The sequence below is a fragment of the Monopterus albus genome, unplaced genomic scaffold, assembly GCF_001952655.1.
Source record: "Monopterus albus unplaced genomic scaffold, M_albus_1.0 scaffold13.1, whole genome shotgun sequence".
NCBI classification, from domain to species: domain Eukaryota; kingdom Metazoa; phylum Chordata; class Actinopteri; order Synbranchiformes; family Synbranchidae; genus Monopterus; species Monopterus albus.
Genome location: NW_018127893.1, coordinates 745341 through 768022, shown reverse-complemented (window position 1 = coordinate 768022; position 22682 = coordinate 745341). Strand labels below are relative to the sequence as shown.

Sequence of the window (22682 nt, the reverse complement as noted above, 5' to 3'; positions counted from 1 at the left end):
CACTGACGTCTTGTTTCACTAGAACGGGATCTGCTCCTTTGTCTGCCGCCGCCTGTTGGTCTGGATGGGTTTTATATATTTAACTTGCAGTTTTTGGAGATGCTTTTAAAAATACGCTTTGGCCTTTATCCACTGCATTAGAGCAATATTTAAATGTTATTTTGACATTTATAAAAGAGATATTCAAATCATTTACTTAAGTGAAAGTGGTAGTACCAAACTGTGGAACTGTTTTATTGGGAATAAAAGAAGCCAATTACATATTAACTTAAAATTTATTTTAAAAAAAATCATTATTACTGTAACAAACTGTTCTAAATTACTCAATGCAGATAACTTGCCTCAGCATGTTAGATATTATAGGCCTGTTATCAGATTATCATTGTGATGTATTTATGTGTAAAAATCATTTTTAGTTTAAACATTGTATTTAACCTAGTCCCAGTAATTTATAACAATGTGTCATATTTTGTAAACTGCTCTAATGTGTTATATGGAAAATCTTAGCTTGTAAGGTAAATACGGTCGCTAAGGTAAGGCTAGATTTTTTTGAAGCGCAATATTTGCCTGTGAATTGGCTAAACGAATAAAGTATTATGAAGTGAAACCTAAATACAACCTGGATGAAGTAAGCTTAGTCGCCCTCCACCAGTCAATGTGATTCATGAAAAGGTAAGGAACAAAAGAGAAAACTATTTGAGTGGGATAATGATTGACTGCAGGGTTTTATGATAATGCAAGAAAGTAAATGTTCCAGTAGGTGGCAATGCACCCTCAATTATTTTACAGCCAAGTGTGAGTGTTGTCATATCAGTGATATTTATGTATTATATTTTGCAGACGGACCATATCCACGCTTTGCTTGTCTTGTGTTGTCCCATGGCCTAAACCACGTTAATGAAACCGCTAAAATCTTTAAAAATATAGATTACAATACAAATGTATCAACTAAATAGGTAACTTTAACCCGGATCGCTGGTCACAGTATTGGAATAACTAACCTGCGCATCCTAAAATGAGATTCTAGGCAACATTACTTGACGGTCCCTTAGCCGCCTTCAAGGCAGGTGTTTTATTGTCAGACGGCCCCTGAGTAGCTGGGAGTTTCTCTTGTTTGTTGGTGTTGGAGGATAAAGCTCAGCAGTATCCAGGTCGTCAGCGCACGCCATCGATCAGGAAGCTTTCTAAGGTGAGCTGTGAATTTTAAAGCTCATGGATCTGCTAGGCGATCGAAACGTGAACTGGGAGAGTTTATTCTCGTTATTTGTGGCGCAGTCGTTTCCATCAAGTTTACATGGGTGTGCACGCACTGTTGTGGGTGCTGCAGACAGCAGATGGACACAGAGCCTTCCCCAGAAATTGCCCGATTGGTGTGATAACCACATTTTCTTTAAAATAGGAAGATGCGGTTATAATATGTAGTTGCATGTCAACGCTCAGAAACTCCTTGCGTCATGGCTCAGTGCTGTTATTGGTTGGTGAGGAGGAGGATGTTTCTGGCAACGTGTCAGACCTTCACACCCATAACAGATGCCGTCCTTCCTCTCGCTACATCACCTATTGTTCCTCATGGAGCCAGTCAGGTGATAAGTCTGTAATGGAGGTCTGTATATGAGCCTCTGATCAGAAATACTTGTGGCTTCCACTCATGCTGTGACCATGCTGTCTTCTCTCTGCAGTATCAGTCTGGACTTGCTTGGATCCATACAGGCACAAAGCCAGTGTTGGTCTAGTGAGCAATTAGTTTGACTGGTTGAGGCAACTAATGCCGTTTTACAGATAAACTGAGGTCATTGCTGTATATATATTAAGTGAATTTCCCCTGGATGACTACTATATATAGTCATTTATGTTTTTGAAAATGCTCACTTTTGGTTTATCTTATTTTATTATGAGGCCATGTAGTTTGACAGCAAAGGCAGAATCCATAATAAATAAAGTCAGAGCTCCTGCAGTTTCACAGACTATGATGAAGAGATGTGGCCTTTAAAATGCCAGATTAAATTTATGATTTTTGTCTGCTTGTTTGTTGTTTTAGCCCTGTGATAGACTAGTGACCTGTCCAGGGTGTAACCCTGGTATAGATGATGGATGGCTGGATGGATTTTTGTTGTTTTGAAATTTCGGTGGGACTCTTGCACTTTGCATTTGCACAGCAGCATATTAAAATACAAAGGGTTGAAGAAAGGCCTTATTACTTGTATTGGAAAGTGATATTGAGGTATTTAACTTAATTTTAATAAAAATATAGTCATTCCAAGAGGTCCATATACACAAATACATCTGAGGATAATGGCAGTGATGATGGCAGTTAGTGTTGTGCATTAATTAGAGCAGAGCTGTATCCTGTTTCCAGACTGGCATTTATGACTTCTATAAATAGAGATGTTATGCCTTGGAAGACATTTGAGGATTTCAATGAAAGTCTTTGCAACTAGCAACTGCACTTGCTAAGTGTGCAGGTAATAAACTCCTGAACAAATTGAAATGTTTTTATCAGTTTTTGAAAATGTAATTGAATCTGTTTTTCTGATTTGGTTCCTTTTATGGCTTCTTAAATCCAAAATGTTGCTTTCTCTCGACACTGTGCAGGAGTATACTTTCTTGAGTGTTTGGTCATCAAAAAATGTTCAGTGGGCTGTTGTGTTAAATTTTAATGAGACATCTCAAGGAAGAGGACACAGTAAGTCCAAGTTGAGAATAAATGCTGGCCATCTTCGAGTATCACACAGGCATTAATATTTCACGGGCCTCTAAGCTGAGATTGAAAACAGAGCTTGAGATGGATATGGTGGACTTGTACAACAGCTGCTGAGCAAGAAGATGAGTACATTATGCATTTGAGAATATTATAAGGAAACATAAGCTTTAGTCCATGGATCTAGTTTATGTTTGAGGTTTTCTTTTTCTTTTTTTTAGTTGTTTCAGCACCTTGAGCAGCTGGACAGCTCCCGCAAAATGTGATGCTTGTTGGTATTAATGAATGAAAAACAATGACAAGTGTTTGCCTTAAATACAGCTAATTGATATTGTGCAGATTAGTTTTATATCGTGCACTCACCATGACGTTTGTATTCACTTCTCTGATTTTGTTATCGTGGAGTACTTGGCATGATCCAATTCAGTGGGGGGAGCCACTCTGCAGCAGCGATGTCCCCGGCTGGGAGTAAATAAGGAGTGCAGCCAGAGTTAGCTAAAGCACCTACGTGTGTCTCATTTTTACACAAAACAGGTTCATTCTTAATAATGTGTGGTTTATTAATTCACTCAACTAGGGGTTTCATTTACTTTTTACATCTATTTTAAATGTACCAGTCCTCTCTGAGTCTGTGCCCCAGCCTGGCTACCCCTTCTCAAAGATTTCTAGATCTGCCCCTGATTGGATCATCCCCGTCTCCCTGCCTTTAATACACAAAAGAATAAGAGTTTATGCTTCGCTTGAGCCCAGAGTGAGTATCTGAAAGAAACAGCCCACAGTGATAATAGATCACACCCACTACAGCACAGCACCAAACAGGCGTCTTCCTGCCCTCTCTGGTAGTGGTGACAAGAATAGTGGTGGTGCTGGTAGTTACATGTGGGATGCAGGTGTATGTGTGTGCCATACATCTAAGATTGCATCATGTGTGAGATGTATTTCTGTGACTCATCTCGCCATCCACATGTCACAGTTAGCTGGAGATCAGTAGAAATGTCAGACAATGCTTTGGTGAGAGGCTCATGACAGGAAAACAAACACAAGCAGAGTATCAGAACAAAACAGCTGGTGACGTTGTGGTTAGCTGTGAAACCTCGGTTTGTACTCCACCTGCCATCTAAACAAGTATCTACTATATAGGCTCACCTTTGGAGAGCAGGCTCCCAGCTATGCTGTGAACTTACTTGCTGTTCCAGAGGGGTCCGTCCCAGTGACACTAACATGTGCTGCATTGTTAGTCATGTATTGTACACAGACTGTCACCACCAGAGAGCATACTGCCATAAGCTTACTATACACTAGTGTAGGAAGCAGCATTAGATATCCACAGTCATGCACAGATCACTTATCACACATTTTACACTGCCTAAGCCTGTTGTACATGCACTGTGGCCTCGAAGCACCATCTGATATTCTGCAGGATAGCACATGAGCAGAAGAGATTCTGCGTGTAGCGACATCAGATGCTGCGACTTGAGCAGGCTTTGTCTTCTGACAGCTGTGATCCTGATTCTCTGTTATTTTTAAATGACCTTACTTTAAATACTTTATATCAGAGCTCCAACAATTAACAAATAGTTTTGACAGGAAATAAATCAGCAAATATTTTGATAATCAATCGTTTAAGTAATTTCTATGGGAAAAGCATAAAGTCCAGTGGTTCCAGATTAATTATTGACAGATTCATTGATAATGGATATAAACATTAGTTGAAGCTCTACTTCATAGTATCATTGGCCATTTTCTAAAGCAATGCAGGTTTTAGATTGAGCTTCTCATTTCCAGTCAGCCATTATCTGCTTTTAATTTCCTTACAATATGTAAATGAGATACTGTGGGAAAAGGCTTTGCATTGAGAAGTATTTCCTGTAAAAAAACCAAGTGAAGACAAACATTAAGAAGATATACTGTAGACAATGAGGAAAGAATAATATAGATTTTGACATTCTAAAAAGGCTGCTGCTCATCAACTAACTCTCCAGTCTGAGAGTTGATGCTTTTTTGATCACAATCCCAGCAGGCAACAATATACTGTAACCATGACAACATATTAATACATCTCCTCATAGTTAAAGCCTTTAAATTAATTTTCATATTATGAAAAAAAATAAGTGTAAACCACTGACTTCCTGGGCGATAAGAAAGAAAGAAACCTCCTGCTTTGGAAAATGGTTGACAGTAATTAAGGAGAGTAAGTAATTAGTAATTAGTAGTGTATTAATTAAAAGGGAGCATAATTAACACACATTAAATGGGGGTGCAGGGTAGCTGATAACAAATTTGTGCCTGCAGTTTGATTCCACCATGTATTTATTAATAAACTGACCTGACAATTGAAGTGTACTGCAGTATATACACAAATCTTTGGCTGAAACATACACAACCACTGTATTGTCCTTTTATTTGCTGTTGAACATCCATAAGTAAAAACTATGAATAGTAAGCTAAACAGAGATAGTGATGCTGCCAACGCTGATTGTGTTAGTATGCTGACACGTGTTGAGTAACTTCATGTTAAGGTTGAATATGGTTTACGTAGAGAGAGTAGAGATTTTTCTGAAAGAATCTCATCTGATGAGCAGGGTTAGGTTTTGATAAATGTGGGGGGTGAAGGTAATTTTAACTCGGATGCTCAAGTTTTCTCACAGGCCCATTTTTAGGAGCAGCTCCAACAGATTTTGCAGCATAAGAAGCTGTGGGTAGAACCTTCCAGAAGCTCAGAGGGATGCAGGGGAATCACAGATCAGGCAGGTTGTGTGTGTGGTTACTGAACTGTTCAGGTTCAGTGTCATCCAGCGTACATGTTAGACAGAGCTATCACTGATGCCAGACGGGTCCTAATGAGGAATGGCCAAATCCACACAGCAGCAGCAGCAGGACAGACACACTGCACTCCCCTGGGGGTCTACTGAGCATGTGCGGCCAGACAGGAAGCAGGTGTTAGGTTTGTGTGCAGTCATCGCTCCGGTCAGCCTTCAGAAAGAGGCTGGGTGGGGTGGGGGTTGTGGAGGGGGGTGCTGCATTAACTGCAGACATACCTCAGTGATCTGTGTTCGTATGTTGTGTACTAGAGAGCGAGTGAGCAGGTGGAGTGCAGATTGCACTGAAACCCTCTGCCTCTTTCTAGCTGTCACATTGTGGTCAGAAAACTTTTTACTAACACCATATCAACTTTATAAGGTGGTCATTCTGTAGGTCTGTGCTGTTATTTCTCCTTGTTCCACTGCCCACAACTGACTGAAAACCAGTTAATGCAGCCTTTAAGTTTACATTGTTTAAGTTAGATCGTGTTTACATTGTTCCGTCTACACCCTGGTGACTTTCCACTTGCTTCCATACTTCCATTAGCTTGGAAGCAAGCAGGAAAAACCACTCATACATATTCTGCCAGCTTGGGGCCTTTGAGATGTAGTTGATGGCAGGAGATGCACCAAATCATTCCTTTCCATGCTGTTATCGGTGTCTCATACAGAGAGAACAGTCTCTGGCAACACACACAGAACAGTGGTAGGGAAAAACAACAGGTCCACAGTCATTGCAGCAAAGAGAACAACAACTCATTCTTTTATTTATGTTGATTGCAGGTTGTCCTTCGGGGTCATTTTCTATCTCACAGTGGAATGGCAGTTGATTAGGTGCAGAGGTTTGGAAGTCAGCATAGGTTCACATTTTATTTATGGTTCATTTCTTTGTCTTCTCACTCTCATCCCCTCAGGCAGGTAATGTTTCTCGATCCAGTTGAGGGACCGATGGGAGGGAAGGCTCTTCCAGGGATGTCCACCAAATGATTTACAGTGCTGACTAGGCTCTGGTGCAGTTGGAAATTGGGATCTGACTCCAACATGTTTAATTCTAAAGATGTTTCTCATGACAGGATGAAAAAAAATCACTTGTCTGTTAAAAGTATATACAGTAAAGGATGGTCAAAGTGAGTTGTGGATACTGATGCTATGGGTTAAATTCTTTGTAGGGAGGTTTGTTGCATGTCTGCAGTGCTTTAGCTATTAACGGGTCAGTGAATGTCAGCCTGTTGGTTTACTGGTCCACCGTCTTGATCTGGCTTAAAATAACAGCAGTTGCATATCATGAAATCTAGTACAGACATTCATGGTCCCCTGAAGAGGACTCATTTTGGCAATCCCTGACCTGCCACCAGCAGGTTTGATAATTGTGGGGTGGGTTATCATGAAATCTGGGACAGTTATTCATGATACCAAGAGGGTGACCTTCAGTCACTCTGGTGACCCCCTGACCTTTCCTGTAACACCACCAGTGGCTCGGTTTTCAGTCAAACTGTCAGAAATGAATTAAATTCCATTTCTTCATGCGGTCATACATGTAGTTAAAGGTGGTGTTATATTTATGCCCACCCCCATTTACCTAGATGATGAGGGGTCAGAATATTAGGAACACATCTGAACATAATGCAGCCCAAAATATCTCATCCTTTAACTGTGGCATCAATAATAAACATCACTAAATAAAAAAAAATCCTACAATTTCACCTAAAGTTGAAACATTTCAAGCTTCATAAAGATTGATGTTAGTGCAGGTGTACCTAATAAGTGCTTGGTCATTACCAAGTGTAAGTAGGTTATTTATACATACATAAATACTGTATGTATGGCCAAATATCTGCTAAGCTGAAGACATGCCATCAGCATCGGCTGTACTTTATTCAGTGCTAATGCCAGCTAAATGTCAGTATTTTTGCATTGTCATTGTGAGCATGTCGCCATACTAGCAATTAGTTCCTCAGACTCTTTGTATTTTAAGCCACAGTGTGTACTTGATGACAGCACCAAACTAATGATGCGTCAGCAGGAGCTAATTTGATCGAGATATTATGAGGAAGTGATAGATATGTGTGGCTTGAATGTAGGTTTATTGCAAGTTATCGATCTTCTGATTTACAGTTTGATTGCTTTGTCTGTATGTCCTCAGGGATGATAGCCTTTCTCTCTCACACACGCATAGAGATTCCTCAGCCGTGCACAGAGCAGACTGGCTGACCTGAGTTAGCTTTTTCCTCTCTACAGCCTGCTTCTTTCTGCTTCTCTGACTCAAACTCAGGTAACCGTACCACCAGCTCACAGCTCCTATACTGACTTCAGCATCATTGATCAACTAGTCTGAGCACAGAGCAGAGATTTCAGTCATTCTGCCAGTGGGAGACTCAACACTGCTTCCCAAGCCAAACATCAGTTAGTAATCTGCTGCACTGGCTTGGAAGCCTGGTTCAGGGATGAGGAGGAGAGAAATGAACAGAGGGAAGAAGATCAGAATGATTTGCAAAGCTGAAAAAGCTGAAGAAGAAATGGATACCATGAGATTTGCCTGAACATGCCTAAGTGTTTACACATGAGAAATCATGAGACAGAAAGAGAATATCCACAGAATCTCGTGGTTAAACTGCTGAGTCATGCTGTGACGTTTGTCCAAATGTTGTGTGAAACCACACCACAGTCAGAGCGTATCCTTCAGGCATCCTGCTCTGTTCTGGAGGTGGAGAGGAAGAGGTTCGCTGCTAGCATCAGCAGGCTGCAGTGTTCAGAGAGATGTGCTTGTCTGGTGCAGGAAAAAGCGGCTCAATGAGTCCATAAAGGTCTGTTTAAGCTTCTGCCTATCAAACATTGTCAGAGTTCATTGTGTTTCCATTATGCAGCTAGCTATGTTTTTCTTTCATTATAGGGCATCGTTTCTGTTTGACTTAGCTCTTGTGACAGAGTCGGCTACTCTTGGGTGTGTTTGCTCATCTCAGGAATGAAAAGAGGCACAGAACAGTTTACTTTTCTACTGCAGCTTTGTCATGATTTAATTCATTTAAAAAACAGTCAAATCCTGCAATCAGTATCACCACTAGGTTTTTGCAACCAGTGCATATAATTTAAAGAAACTATTGCTATTACTTGAATGCTTGAATTATTGTTCTAGTATTGACCATTCGACTTCAAAATATTCTCTAAATCAGTTTATCAGTTTGAATTATGCTCATTACCTAAAGTAGTGATGTACACTACATACATCTACCTGTATAAGTTAATTTAAAGACGGGAGCCACGGCCTCCGCCTGGCCATTCGTTGCTTCATTTGATAGTAGTCTTTGTTTAAAGTTTTTCAGAGAGCTGCATGTTCTCTACTTGCACTGTAGGCCTGTATGTAATACATTTTTAGCTGTAAAATAATCCTTATGTCCATACCGGTGGCTTAATTCATTATTGGTGTAGAGAACAACGTGAATCATGCTTCATCTGCTTCTGTGGAAACGTGTGTGTGTGTGTGTGTGTGTGTGTGTGTGTGTGTGTATCATGGATTTGCTCTGCGATCCATCCTCAGGGAGTCTCTTTCCCAGTCATTTCCACTGGGAGGCTCAGATGCCATGTATCTGACAGTATCTGAATACTGACTGCAAGCTGTACACTTTCACAACAGAAACCAAGCCAGAGACTATAGTGGTGCAGATTTATTTTTGTACTTCTGTTCTTCACCCGACCCCTCTGATAGTGTGATGTACAGTCCAGCAGCACTGCCACTGATCAGCTCACCTCCTACATTCGACCTCCTGCCACGGCTTCTGCTGCACAACAAGGATCACTAAACAGTGATAGTGCTTCTCGGGACGTGACATCATTAGCGCAGTGATAAATCACACCGAGGTTCAGTTCAGTATTGTGTGCCGGTTTGGAGGCCTTTAGCTTCCTCTCCCCTTTTTCACTCACTTCATTCTCCTGTTACCTCACAGTTCGTGTGCAAGTTGGACAGCAGAGGATTGTGATGCAGACTTGGCTGCCCTTTTCTGCTGAAGAGCACATGGTACGTTTACTAACAGAGCATAGTATTCTTTCACAGTAACAACATCTCTGAATATATTGTGGAATCCGAAGTTTCCCATGAAATCTGTGGACTGATGTCCGCCTCTCAGATGAATTTGCAATAGCGATGTAAAGCTTTGTCAGCACCCTGTTGCTGCTCCATTTCCTCGGACTGTTTATTCAGGGAGGAGTGTAGACAAGCTGAGCAGCTGGGAGTCAGGACTGTATTGATTAAAAGCAGGGGGTGTGTGATGCTGGAAGACAGATGGTTGAGGCCTATATTCCGTGGTCATGGTTGCATGAATGATCATGTCCTGTGCATGCTCCACAGACAGAGGGAAATACACAGAAAGAGAGGATAACTGCCTGTCGTTGACAAGCTGTTCAACTTTCACTTGAGTACACAGATTAAGCTTTTACTCTTGTGCTGTTAACTAAGGCTCTTCATTCTCTGTATTCCTGTCTAAATGGTTAAACAGGCTTAGCTGTTTCCTGTTACATATTATTTATGGCTTTTAAAATACAGTAAAATTGCCTTTCATGGAGTTTGTCACTTTCATGTGACATCTCTACTTTCATTTGTCGGATGAAGAAGCAGACTCGGATCACTGGCTGCTAATGGATGTGATGGTCATTAGACTGATCCTCGCAAATGCTGTCATTAATGTGCTTAGAGTGAGTGCTATGCATCTCCCACTTTCTTCTGGTGCACCTACTGTATGGAATGATGGTGATGACTCAGCCTTAGTGTGGCTGCCAGAACACATCCAGGACCAGATGTGGGTCATATCTGGGCCAGACGTCAATTAGGCCGCTTACACTACTCTTGCATGAGCTTAGCATTTCTGTAAAATGCTAAACAGTGGTTTAGCTAAACTATAAAATTTTAAGCGCTCTCACTCTCTTCATTCTCTGTTTTTCTCCAGGTATGGTCCAGTCCTGATGGCGCACTCTGAGCTGTTTGTGACGAGAGAGCCCTCAGTGGAGGGCGGTCTTGTGGAGCTGGATGTTCTGGGCTTCCTAGATTCATTTAGGGAAGAAAACAGCACAGCTGAGAGATGCTACCGCTCCCACTCCCGCAGCAGTGTCCTCCAAGGTTTGCCCTTTGGAGGGGTGCCCACAGTCCTCACCATCAATGTGGTGCTCTGGATGGTACAGACCCGCACACACCCACCTCGAATTTACAGAGTTTATACAGTGGCTCCAGTATTTCTCTGGAGATTCTCAGCCATACAGGTCATGGTATTTCCAAAAGAGCTCTGTAGTGCACGAGCAAGTCCAGTGGCCATCAGATAGCACTTTTGGACACAATAACTCAATAAAATATTGCAATAGACACACAGTTTGTTCATGTTAATATGAAGCAGTTTTCAAAATGTCATAATGCCATTTTTCTGAAGACCTTCCTATAATATTAATTAATCTACAGATTATTTTCTTGATTAATTGTTTGATTTATAGAATGTCAGGATGTCACAAAAAATGCAAACGCAAGTTCTCAAGGCCCAAGGTGACATTTTAAAATGTCTTACTTTGTTTGTACCAGCAGCTCAAATCTGAAAGAAATTCAGTTTAGTATCATAAGTTATGAAAATCAGAAAATGTTAAAGAAAATGAAGTTTCTAAAAATTTGTAATTAATGCAAAACTGTTACAAAATTACATAAATGATAAAAATAGCCAATTAATTTTCTGTTCATCAGCGATTCAATCAATCAACTAGTCATCTAAGCGTTAGACCATGTGTATCTACTTACCAGGAAGCTCGCTGCCCATCGTTTGCACTCTTCTTTCTACAATACTGCAGTTTTGAGGTCCTTGATAGCAGTGTTTTTTTATACAGTGGGTACAGAAAGTTTTCAGACCCCCTTAAATTTGGCACTCTTTGTTATATTGCAGCCATATGCTAAAATAATTTATGTTCATTTTTTTCCTCTAATGTACACACAGCACCCCATATTGACAGAAAAACACTGAATTTTTGACATTTTTGCAGATTTATTAAAAAAGAAAAACTGAAATATCACATGGTCATAAGTATTCAGACCCTTTGCTCAGTATTTAGTAGAAGCACCCTTTTGAGCTAATACAGCCACGAGTCTTTTTGGGAATGATGCAACAAGTTTTTCACACCTGCATTTGGGGATCCTCTGCCATTCCTCCTTGCAGATCCTCTCCAGTTCTGTCAGGTTGGATGGTAAACGTTGGTGGACAGCCATTTTCAGGTCTCTCCAGAGATGCTCAATTGGGTTTAAGTCAGGGCTCTGGCTGGGCCATTCAAGAACAGTCACAGAGTTGTTGTAAAGCCACTCCTTCGTTATTTTAGCTGTGTGCTTAGGGTCATTGTCTTGTTGGAAGGTGAACCTTCGGCCCAGTCTGAGGTCCTGAGCACTCTGGAGAAGGTTTTCGTCCAGGATATCCCTGTACTTGGCCGCATTCACCCTTCCCTCCATTGCAACCAGTCGTCCTGTCCCTGCAGCACCCCCATAGCATGATGCTGCCACCACCATGCTTCACTGTTGGGACTGTATTGGACAGGTGATGAGCAGTGCCTGGTTTTCTCCACACATACCACTTAGAATTAAGGCCAAAAAGTTCTATCTTGGTCTCATCAGACCAGAGAATCTTATTTATCACCATCTTGGAGTCCTTCAGGTGTTTTTTAGCAAACTCCAGGCGGGCTTTCATGTGTCTTGCACTGAGGAGAGGCTCCCGTCGGGCCACTCTGCCATAAAGCCCCGACTGGTGGAGGGCTCCACTGAGGGTTGACGTTCTACAACTTTCTCCCATCTCCCGACTGCATCTCTGGAGCTCAGCCACAGTCATCTTTGGGTTCTTCTGTACCTCTCTCACCAAGGCTCTTCTCCCCCGATAGCTCAGTTTGGCCGGACGGCCAGCTCTAGGAAGGGTTCTGGTCGTCCCAAACGTCTTCCATTTAAGGATTATGGAGGCCCCTGTGCTCTTAGGAACCTTAAGTGCAGCAAAAATATTTTTGTAACCTTGGCCAGATCTGTGCCTTGCCACAATTCTGTCTCTGAGCTCTTCAGGCAGTTCCTTTGCCCTCATGATTCTCATTTCCTCTGACATGCACTGTGAGCTGTAGGGTCTTGTATAGACAGGTGTGTGGCTTTCCTAATCACGTCCAATCAGTATAATCAAACACCGCTGGACTCAAATGAAGGTGTAGAACCATCTCAGGGATGATCAGAAGAAATGGACAGCACCTAAGTTAAATATATGAGTGTCACAGCAAAGGGTCTGAATACGACCATGTGATATTTCAGTTTTTCTTTTTTAATAAATCTGCAAAAATGTCAAAAATTCAGTGGTTTTCTGTCAATATGGGGTGCTGTGTGTACATTAATGAGGAAAAAAATGAACTTAAATGATTTTAGCATATGGCTGCAATATAACAAAAAGTGAAAAATTTAAGGGGGTCTGAATACTTTCCATACCCACTGTATATCCAAAGGTGCCAGCACCCTGTTGAGATAATATGGGGAGGTGATACATGGTCAGAGAGCTGTTTCTGTAACAACCTACTGTCTAATGGACATCCTGTCTCAAGCACCTCTCTCTAAAGTACTGATAATACTGCTTGACATCACACATGAACGTATGAAATGAAGGCAGATATACTGTGCATCATCAAACCACACATGCTCATGTTTGACTTCTAGACACCTAATAATAAGACAGTTTTAACTAAAATGTCTGTAAATGGTGTCCGTACTGACAGGTCATCATACTGTCTGTAATTATAATAATAAATGAAGGTACAATCTGTCATCCAAATGTAAGTGGGGAAAAAACACCTTTGCGATGTTGTATCTCTCCCAGGTCATCTGACATGTATTTTAAAGAGACATGCTCTTAATTAACACATCTGATCCGTTAGTGATTATGAAGACTACTGGTCAGCCAGTTGGGCAATGTCTTCTGTGACTCTGCTTTTTGAAGTCTGAGTAGGTCAGTATTTAGGAATCTGGAACAGAAAGCCTACACTCCAAAATAACAGCATGGAGTATGAAAGACAGGGTATCAAGGGTGTGAAATTCAGGATATCTCAGTTTCTGCTGTTTTCTGAATGGACTACGGCAAATTTTACCAAATTGATTTGATCAGCTTTGTAGTGCTCTATGAAGGAAAACTACAAAACATAACCTTTTCACAGAATAAACCTCTTTACGCAGAACTTCGCACCTGCCAAAATAGTGTCACTGCGGAGACTTTTTTTGTCTTCTCCCAGTTGAGACTGTTGGAGTTCACAGTAATGCAGACACTTTATTCTGTGCATGTCATGGATATAAATTTGCACAAAAGCTACATGTCATAACTTTCTGTTCATATTGTATAATATAGGGTAGGGGCTGTTTACAAACAGTTGTATATTTTTCTTTCTGCCTCCCAGATAATAATAGCCTTCCTCTTGCAGTTGTCAGCTACGTCATTTCCACTGTCAAACCTTGTCAAGCTTGATCTCTGCATCGATATCACTCTCTATCTGCCACTTCCATGTATTAATTGGCCTATTTTATCGCTGCCTGGTTGTCAAGACAACAAGAGGTTGAGTGCTATCTCTTAATGACAAGCATGAGTCACAGCACGCTTCCCCCCAGGTGATGGGAGCACGCCTCTGCATCAATTCCATCATCATACAGAATAAATCATCTGTGGGACTTGAGGAGAGCATGCCCACGCATCAAGACAAAGAAAATTAAAACAACAGAGAAGAGATGGACATCGGAAATTCCAGTTTGGGCCCTGACTGGTGTGATGATGTACTCATTATGCATCTACAAGCCTGGATCGAGGTTGCCCTGATTGTCTGTGCACGGCTTTAGATCACTAAAGAATGAATAATTCAACATTTCTGGGAGCTCTCTTCCTATTAATTTGGCTGTCATCCCCACCCACTTAACCAAATGTCTTTTTTAACTCAAATGAGTTAATGATTTAATGCTATAATTAAAATCAAACATTCATCAGCACTTTTACTCCATTAGCATTTGTCAGCATTCATTCATCACAGCCCAGTTATGCTCTTAGATATTTAGCCAGGGATGTTCAGAATGAATCAAGTATTGTGGACTTTAGTATTTAACTGAATAGGTTCTTTTTCATTTCATTGTGATGTGGCGCCTGCTCTCCATTTGCGGCAGAATGGAGGCTGTTCCAATTTATTCTTGCCATTGACCACTCTCATTTGTCTTTAATGCACACCATGTGTTTGTGTGTGCGTGCTGACCTGTCTCTGGTAGTTTCCAAGACAACCATGTACTACTCTAAAGAAAGATGGTGCCTTAGTATTGCTGCTGCATTTTGAACTTGTCTATTATTTGTATGTACTTGTGCTGAGACAGGTTCAGCTTTCGCATCAGGCAGTAAGGAAGGGGTCTGGATAACATTAGACCAAGCGCAGATGAGGATGCAATGTCTGTGTGACTATGTAAATCAGATTCCCAGGGTTTCTGCATTCATGTTCTTGTTCTGTGTTACAGTTCCTGTTGCTCATCTTCTCCTGTCTGAGGAAGGCCGCATGGGACTACGGCCGCCTGGCTCTGCTGATGGAGAATGACAGGTAAATCTCTCACTCGATGTTTTATACAAAAAAATGGATACACTTTGCTGCCTTGAGCCATGTCAAGATTTAAGATGGAGCAGTAATTCTCATTGAAACCACTCCTGAGTTCTGATTCTACAGTCTCTAGCTTCCTCTGCTGAGCATAAATGGTACTGTGTAGAAAGCAAATTAGTGCACAAAGGTTCTGCTTTAACCTATGTAATCTTTAATTAGTTTGACTGATTGTTATGTTCACAGTGAAACCAAAACCCTAAAGACATAATATAGGTCACACATACACATGTACAGTATATATAAAGATACAGTACAGTGGTATAGATGGAAAAGTGCCACTCCTTTCATTTTAGAGCTGCCAATATTACTGTAAGTTCATCCATTCATGAGTTATTCTGGACTTGATTCTAGTTCTCCCTGGGTGAGGATACACCTTGGACAAGTCTATTACAGAGCTGACTGCATATATTAAGTATTTTGTATTGATTGATTAATCTAACAAACATGCTTTATTTAGTTTAAGGTATAAAATGCCTTTAAATTGCTTGTTTTGTCTGACCAACAAATCCAAAACCAAAAACTGTTGAATTTGCAATAATATAAAACAGAGAAAAACATAAAATCCTCACACTTCAGAAGCTGGAATGAGCCAGTGTTCGGTATTTAATAAATAATTTAAACAAGGCTTGAAGGGTGGTGTTATTGTATATTTTTCCTGTTGTTAACAATCTCATGAAAAACAACAATGCTTTCTCTGAGGTATTTATGACTTCCCTACCTTGTCTGTGGCACTCAGCCCCCAGTCACTCTCAGAAGTGAAGCCACCAAAACGTCATCGCCCCCTGGTGGTTAGTTGGAGTATAGGTCATAAATCCTGCTTCATCCATGTTAGTAGATGTGGGACATGAGCCAAACTAAAAACTCAAAGTACAAATCAAAACAAATTTTCCCAGAAGTGATTTCTGTGGTTTCTGGTAGATACAATCACGCTGATGTATGTACAAGTGGTCATTTTTCTGGTAGGTTTGTTTTGAATTAAGTTATTTGATGACATAAAAGGGGTGTATTTTGGTTGATTTGACAGCTGCGATTGGCGTCTGATGTTGTCACTCCACTTCCGGTCACTACTGCACAAAATCAAGTTGTAAAAAAAAAAAGCAAGAGGGCAGCTGCTGTATTCATGGTATTTTGTCTTCATTTTTGCATGGTGGAGGGAAGTGGTTATGACTTGTCCATTGTATATATGTCAATGGTATGTCAGTGGTTGGCCCTGTTAAAGTAATTCCTTTTTCCTTTTTTTTAAGGCTAAAACTTTTTCTAAAAAGATCCAGGTACTGTAGGTTTTTTAGAAAACATTGCTCAACCACAAATAAATAATGCATTTGTTTGGGACTGTTCTCAGCTACACACATTAACACACAAAACACATTTTCATGGGATTTTTTTGACCGTAAAAAAATATATAGAATATCACCAAATGCATCCTTTAAATGATTGTTCAGAGATCAAAAGTTTTGTCAGTTTTTTAGTGATCGAGCTGTATTCTGAATTTCTTGACAGGTGAAGTTAGTACAGGTTCACCAGGAACGTATACAGGCCTGCAATGGTTTTCTTCTGCCTGACCCAAGTCAAGCATTATGCTTGACTTAATTTGACACACTCTTGAACTGTCAGTGGTGCAGTCCACAGAGAAATATCCACAAACAGTCACAATAATATTGGTTGTAATGATCGTGTTTGTGTGGTGATCCTGCTGTTTGTTTGTTTGTGTATATTGTCTTCCCACTTCAGTCTCACGTCCCTGTTTTATGGAGACCCAAGTGAAAAGGAGAAGTCTCCTTCAGAGTCCAGCCCGTCCGACTCTGAGACCAAGGACATGGTGAGTTCTGAGTTTGGGAGTTTTTCATCGGCCCCTAAAAACACTTGTAAACCTCTTTAAAGTATTTTCAGATCAAATAAATGTACTTTGTGGAGTTAAACAAGCACTCAGACTCTCTCAACAAAACACGTTTTATGTGACCTAAAGTTCTAACAAAGATGTTGAATGCATTTCTTACCTCATAAGATATTTGCTTCTTTATGTTTTCATCTGAGCGTGGTGTTTTTCTGTGACCAGACTTTACAGCTGCACCAAATAGTATTATATAATTTACAAAGTTTCAAGTACAGAAATAAGTTACAGTGACAAACCCACAGAAATGTATTACCTAATTCTGCTGTTCCCTTAACAATACTTTTTTGAATGCCTTTTAGCTCATTGTATCAGTTTTATAGCTCTCGAGCTCCATCGTATGTTATTTGTCCTGCACCAAACAGCAAAGTTAGCAACTACACAATGAACATACAATACAGCAGTGCAGCTAAAAAGACAATATGTTCTTTTCCTTAAAAATGGTCACCAGAGCTAATATGTGAGTGAATATTGCACTTTGAGTGAGGACAAGCACGACCCCAGATGAATGCTATTGTGAGTCCTTGTCTGCTGCATGTGTGAAAGGTCAGCCTTCTGTTGATCAGCATAGCTCACTATCATCAACATTACCACTAATGTTTGCCAGTCTACCGGTCTTCGTGATCATGTTCTCATTTATTTACTGTAATTATAACAAGCTAGTTAATTTGCCAGTGACATATTGATGTCTGAGATGGCACCGTGTCAGCTGTTGTAAGAGGAAAGTTTGGCTCATGACTCAGCTGCACTGTCTGTGACTCCATGACACCTGTGTGACAGACTGAGGTCACTCCCTGCATGTTTATAACAGTGTAAGCCAAAGAGTCAGACTGGAGTCATCGCCCTATGACTACACAGAGCTGAGGCTACAGTAAAGTGGTTACTGCTCCATTCTAGACCTATTAAATCTGTCACTTTGCAGGCCTTATTAATATGCAAATAGTGGATGGATACTAGTAGTCAGATGTGGTCTGCACACATATGTCATTAATTATCTTTAATAGCCAATCCACTGGATGTTTTATGACTCTCCTCTCCTTCTAGGGCTTCTGCTCATGGCTCTCATCTCTTTACCATATGAAGTAAGTACATGAAGCAGCTGCCCTTGTAATTATTTTACCCATGTCTCATCTTAGCTTCCATCCTTTTATTGCCTCCTGAGTCTTGAAAAGCTGATGTCACTGTCAAGCGTAAAGCTTCGCCTTATATCTCATTTAGCAGAAAAAACAAACGAGTCTGGGCTCAGGCGACCACTGGTGCCATGGTTTTCCTTTGAATATTTGTACTTTGCTCAGATGGGATTGCGCTCAACCGATTAAGGCCTGTAAAAAAAAAAAAAAAATCAACTTCCACAGTATCCATGGTTTCCTAGGTATTATGGTGGAGTTTGGGTGCTTCTGTTTTTAGCTCTTTTGTCAGTGGGATCCCTGGGAAAGTGCAGACCCGTCCTACTGCGAGTTCTCAATGTGTGGGCTGCCATGTGACCAGCGAGCACCTCTTGCCTTCTCATTTCTATTTTTAGTTTTTTTTTTTCTATTTTATGACACTGGGTTTTCTGAACTCTGTGCCTGGTAACCACAGCTTCTGACACCAAATTAATGGTGCCACAGTTTTCCTCATGATGAGGTATAAGCTGTAGGACCATTTGTCCAATGGACAGGACTGTATGCTATGTTAAGACCGTGATTATTTGCATTATCTTTTGTTTTGTCAGTCTTAGGCAGAATTCTGCCTCTCTCTTTTTCTCCAGGGACGAGGAAATCCGTAGCAAATGCGGCATTGATGCCATCACATACCTGTCTTTCCAGCGCCACATCATCCTGCTTATGACGGTGGTTTGCCTGTTGTCTTTGGCCATAATCCTGCCGGTCAACTTTTCCGGGAACCTCCTGGGTATTTTGGCCCTCAAATGATGGTCCAGCTAGTCGACTGTTTGAAAAGCCTTGGGAAATCTATAACCTCAGAGGAGGTGCATGGGGCACCTCGCAGGGAGAGAGGCCAGGCCACACAGAGACAAATGCACACATGTACACAGCAAATGATTCATTGGTTAGATGCACATCAGCTTTAGCTTGAAACAATCAGTGGTAAAGCTGAGGTTTAAAACCATCCAAAGTTCCTTTTTAGGATCAAAACTGAAATCACCTTGAAAGGTACTTTTAGCTTAAACTGACCTACAGTAACACAGTATTACAGTATGGAGTAAAACAGTTTTTATTTAACACATACATACACAAGAGCTGCACCTCATCTAATGGGAGTTACTAGCATGCCGGTGGAAATTCATTAAGTGCTTTCCCAAGTCAGATTGTAGGAATAGAAAGTGCTTCATTTCCTCTTAACGTACACATGTAGGTGTCTGTGGTGGGATGGTGCACAAAATTAACAGCTACAGTAAACAGCAGTAGAAACGCCTTTTGTCAGTTATGTGCTCATTCTGTAGGAAGAATTGAGTAAGCCATTCCATAATAGATTGAAGACAGGATCCTTTTTGGAGTCAATGAAGACCTGGGCCACCACAGAAACTTTATTTATTACTGCTGCTTGTCATGTTAATGACCAGTGTGTCACTCTAGCCATTAAATAAACCAACAGCCATCAACTGGCTGTCGTGGCAACAGCAAACAAAAGGTGCCCAAATTAAAACAGCAGAGTCAGGCATGAATGCGATGTTTGAATTTTGTGTGAAAGTTCACAGAGATGAGAGAGATTGGATGGAAAACGTTTTCCCTGAATAGTGACATTGCTGCCTCACCCTCTGGACAAAAGGGGAGGGGTTTCCTTTAAGTCATTTAAAAATTACAGTGTCTCACTTTCTGTCATGTTTCATTATTTCTACAGGAGACAGTCCTGAAAACTTTGGAAGAACAACATTGGCAAATGTTAACGCAAAGTAAGTAACACTGTCTGAATGGCATCAAATCTCATGAAATACCAGAGAACAATGAAAAAACACTGGACTTCTGTAAAGTGCCTGCGTTCATTTTAAACTACAACAGTGTTTCTGTGGCTCACAGGGATAGTTTTCTGTGGCTCCACTGCATCTTTGCTCTGGTTTACTTCATCATCACGACACTGTGTATGGCTCACCACTCGATAAAACTGGAGTACAGAGAAGATGAGAAGGTCTGCCGCCTTTTTCCACTGAAAAAACATCAATTTTATAAACTCAGTTTGTCTGTCTTGAGACTTAAAAGCTTTATTTTCTGAAAACAAGAAGGAATTTCAACATTTTTTCCAATACAAATCATACAAATCACTCATTTTCTGTGTCCGTGTCTTGAGAGCATCCAATATAACTATTCATTGTGGTTGGATTATGTCTTGCAGGTAGCCAGAACACTGATGATTACCTCCATTCCCGGAGAGATCTCTGACCCAGGACTCATCATCAAACACTTCCAGTACATGTTTATTTCTCTATTTTGCTGTTAATTCAGGTTTAATCTTCTTCCCTGACTGTTCTTTGCAAATACATCATGTACGAGCACAGTCCCATCACCCTAATTATGTCTGTTCTGTTGTCTAGTGAGGCCTACCCCAGCTGTACTGTGACTGATATCCGCTTCTGCTTTGATGTCCACAAGCTGATGAAGCTGGACTTGGAGAGGTGCAGCACCTGCTACAGACTGGATTAACACTGTTTGTGATCATTATGAGTCTGAGGATGCTGTGTTTTGCAGGCGCAAGGCGATGAAAGGTAGGCTGTATTTTGCCACAAAGGCCCAAAAAGAGGGGAAGATCATGATCAAGACTCATCCCTGCGCTCAGATATTCTGCTGCGACATCTGTGGCTTTGAAAAGGTACATTATATCGGTGATATTGAGGTTTGCACGTGGATTGCATGTTAGAGTTGAAGCATAGTTGTGCTGCACTGAAAGGACATTACCACTGGATGGCACTGCAGTCCAACTGTAGCACCACATGATATCTTGCCATTGTGTTGTATTATGTGGGTATCTCAGAGTCAAAGATGCAGTGAGCAATGTGCATGCTAACTTTTTCTGCAGGTGGATGCAGAGCAGTACTACAGCGAGTTAGAAGAAAAGCGAACAGATGAGTTTAATGCTGAGAAGAATCGCATCTCTATGAAGAGGCTGGGCATTGCCTTTGTCACTTTTCGTGACGAGAGGATGACCGCCGTGTAAGTTAACAACAGTATGACATCAAGGTTTATTTCTGTCAGGTCCACTCATCACGTATACACTTGTCACAGGGAGCAGCCATAAAGTTCTCAGAGAGAGGCATAAAAGTAGGCATCATAAGTGCTGATGCAGATTTCTGCAGCAGTTTTGTATGTTTCGTTTCATTTTCCAGGATTGTAAAGGACTACAGTCGGGTGTGCTGCCGTCGCAGGCCCCAGCAGTCCAGCATCACCACTGTGGTGCAGTCTCACCAATGGGGGGTCAGCTACGCACCTGCTCCCAGTGACATCATCTGGTTAGTAGCAGACATATCTATCCTCACATATACCCATTTATCCAGTGTATGGTCACAGGGAGCTGTAACCTTTCCCTCCTCACATTCCCACTCACCTGCAGTACAAGCAGTTGTTTACCCTAATCTGTATGTCTTTGGACTCAGAGGATACCCAGAGAGAGAGAGAGATTTTGAGTGTTATATCTAATTTATCATATTTTATGCATCATTTACAGTGGACACATTGGTATCTTTGGAAACCTCAGGATCATGACTGGACTTTGAAATGAAGTTCTGTTGGCTTTAAAAATACTTAGCTACGTGACACTAGCTTGTAATAATAACCTCAAAGAGTCGATGTGTGCACTATGCAAATTATACATCTCAGCTTTGCCAAAGTATCTGCATTATTATTCCATTTTTTCTTTCACTGAGCTGTTCTCTTTCTTAAAAAAAAAATCCCAGAACAAACAGAAACATTTAAGATGTATTAGTATGCTGTTGCTTGCGTCTAGCAGATCTCAGACACCAGTTCATTCCATATCCATACTTGGATGAGCTACAATGCATGTTTCTTATCTTGGAAAGCAAATGCAGCAGCCTCAGCAAGATTATGTAACAAATAGGTGATGCATATGTATGGGAGATTAACCGAAGAGATGGTAGCGCTCGCTGCTTGTGCTTTCTGCCTGATTGGCTGCACTGTGTTTGTGCGTGAATGTGAGTACTGTAGCAGTCACAGGCTGTGGCGTTGAGCAGAGACTTTTGTTCCTTCATTAAAACTGAGCATTCAAGTGTGCTGTTCCCAACCTGCTCTCTAGTCCAATGACTCACATACAGGGGATGACTGAGCTGGGCTATTTCAGGCTTATGTCAATACGTGCAGTACAGTGCAGGCGTGTCAGGGGAGAGAAGTGTGTTAACTGTCCTGTCTGTGCTGGGTGATTATTTTTCCCGTCACCAGGGAAAACCTGTCAGTGTGTGGGTCTCGCTGGTGGCTCCGCTGTGTCCTCCTCAACATCCTCCTCTTCCTGCTGCTCTTCTTTCTCACCACTCCTGCCATCATCGTCAACACCATGGACAAGTTCAATGTCACCAGTCCTGTGGAGAGTCTGCGGGTCAGAGTTTGAGACCGATTTTAACTGTTGTGATCTCATGCTTCATTTTGACCTTCTCCGGTTTCAATAATGAATCATTTTTCTCTCCCTATACAGAGCCCTATCA

General features: G+C 41.2%; 1 protein-coding gene across 6 annotated transcripts in view; it reads left to right on the top strand.

Annotated features, from left to right (window-relative positions):
* Positions 1–22682, top strand: part of tmem63c (transmembrane protein 63C) — a 33062-nt gene that overhangs the window by 2354 nt on the left and 8026 nt on the right. The window contains exons 1-16 of one of the 6 annotated variants that reach the window (XM_020591210.1): positions 918–1189; positions 9441–9511; positions 10437–10662; positions 15011–15090; positions 16879–16966; positions 18083–18120; positions 18789–18931; positions 19880–19931; positions 20056–20164; positions 20369–20442; positions 20568–20648; positions 20722–20842; positions 21050–21183; positions 21357–21479; positions 22423–22576; positions 22673–22677. In XM_020591210.1, the coding sequence (XP_020446866.1) occupies positions 10453–10662; positions 15011–15090; positions 16879–16966; positions 18083–18120; positions 18789–18931; positions 19880–19931; positions 20056–20164; positions 20369–20442; positions 20568–20648; positions 20722–20842; positions 21050–21183; positions 21357–21479; positions 22423–22576; positions 22673–22677 (1412 nt within the window). In that variant the 5' untranslated portion in view covers positions 918–1189; positions 9441–9511; positions 10437–10452. Of the gene's footprint in view, positions 1–917; positions 1190–8216; positions 8304–9440; positions 9512–10436; positions 10663–15010; positions 15091–16878; positions 16967–18082; positions 18121–18788; positions 18932–19879; positions 19932–20055; positions 20165–20368; positions 20443–20567; positions 20649–20721; positions 20843–21049; positions 21184–21356; positions 21480–22422; positions 22577–22672; positions 22678–22682 lie in introns of those variants that run through there. The other 5 variants (XM_020591212.1, XM_020591211.1, XM_020591209.1 and 2 more) reach the window with 5 other exon arrangements.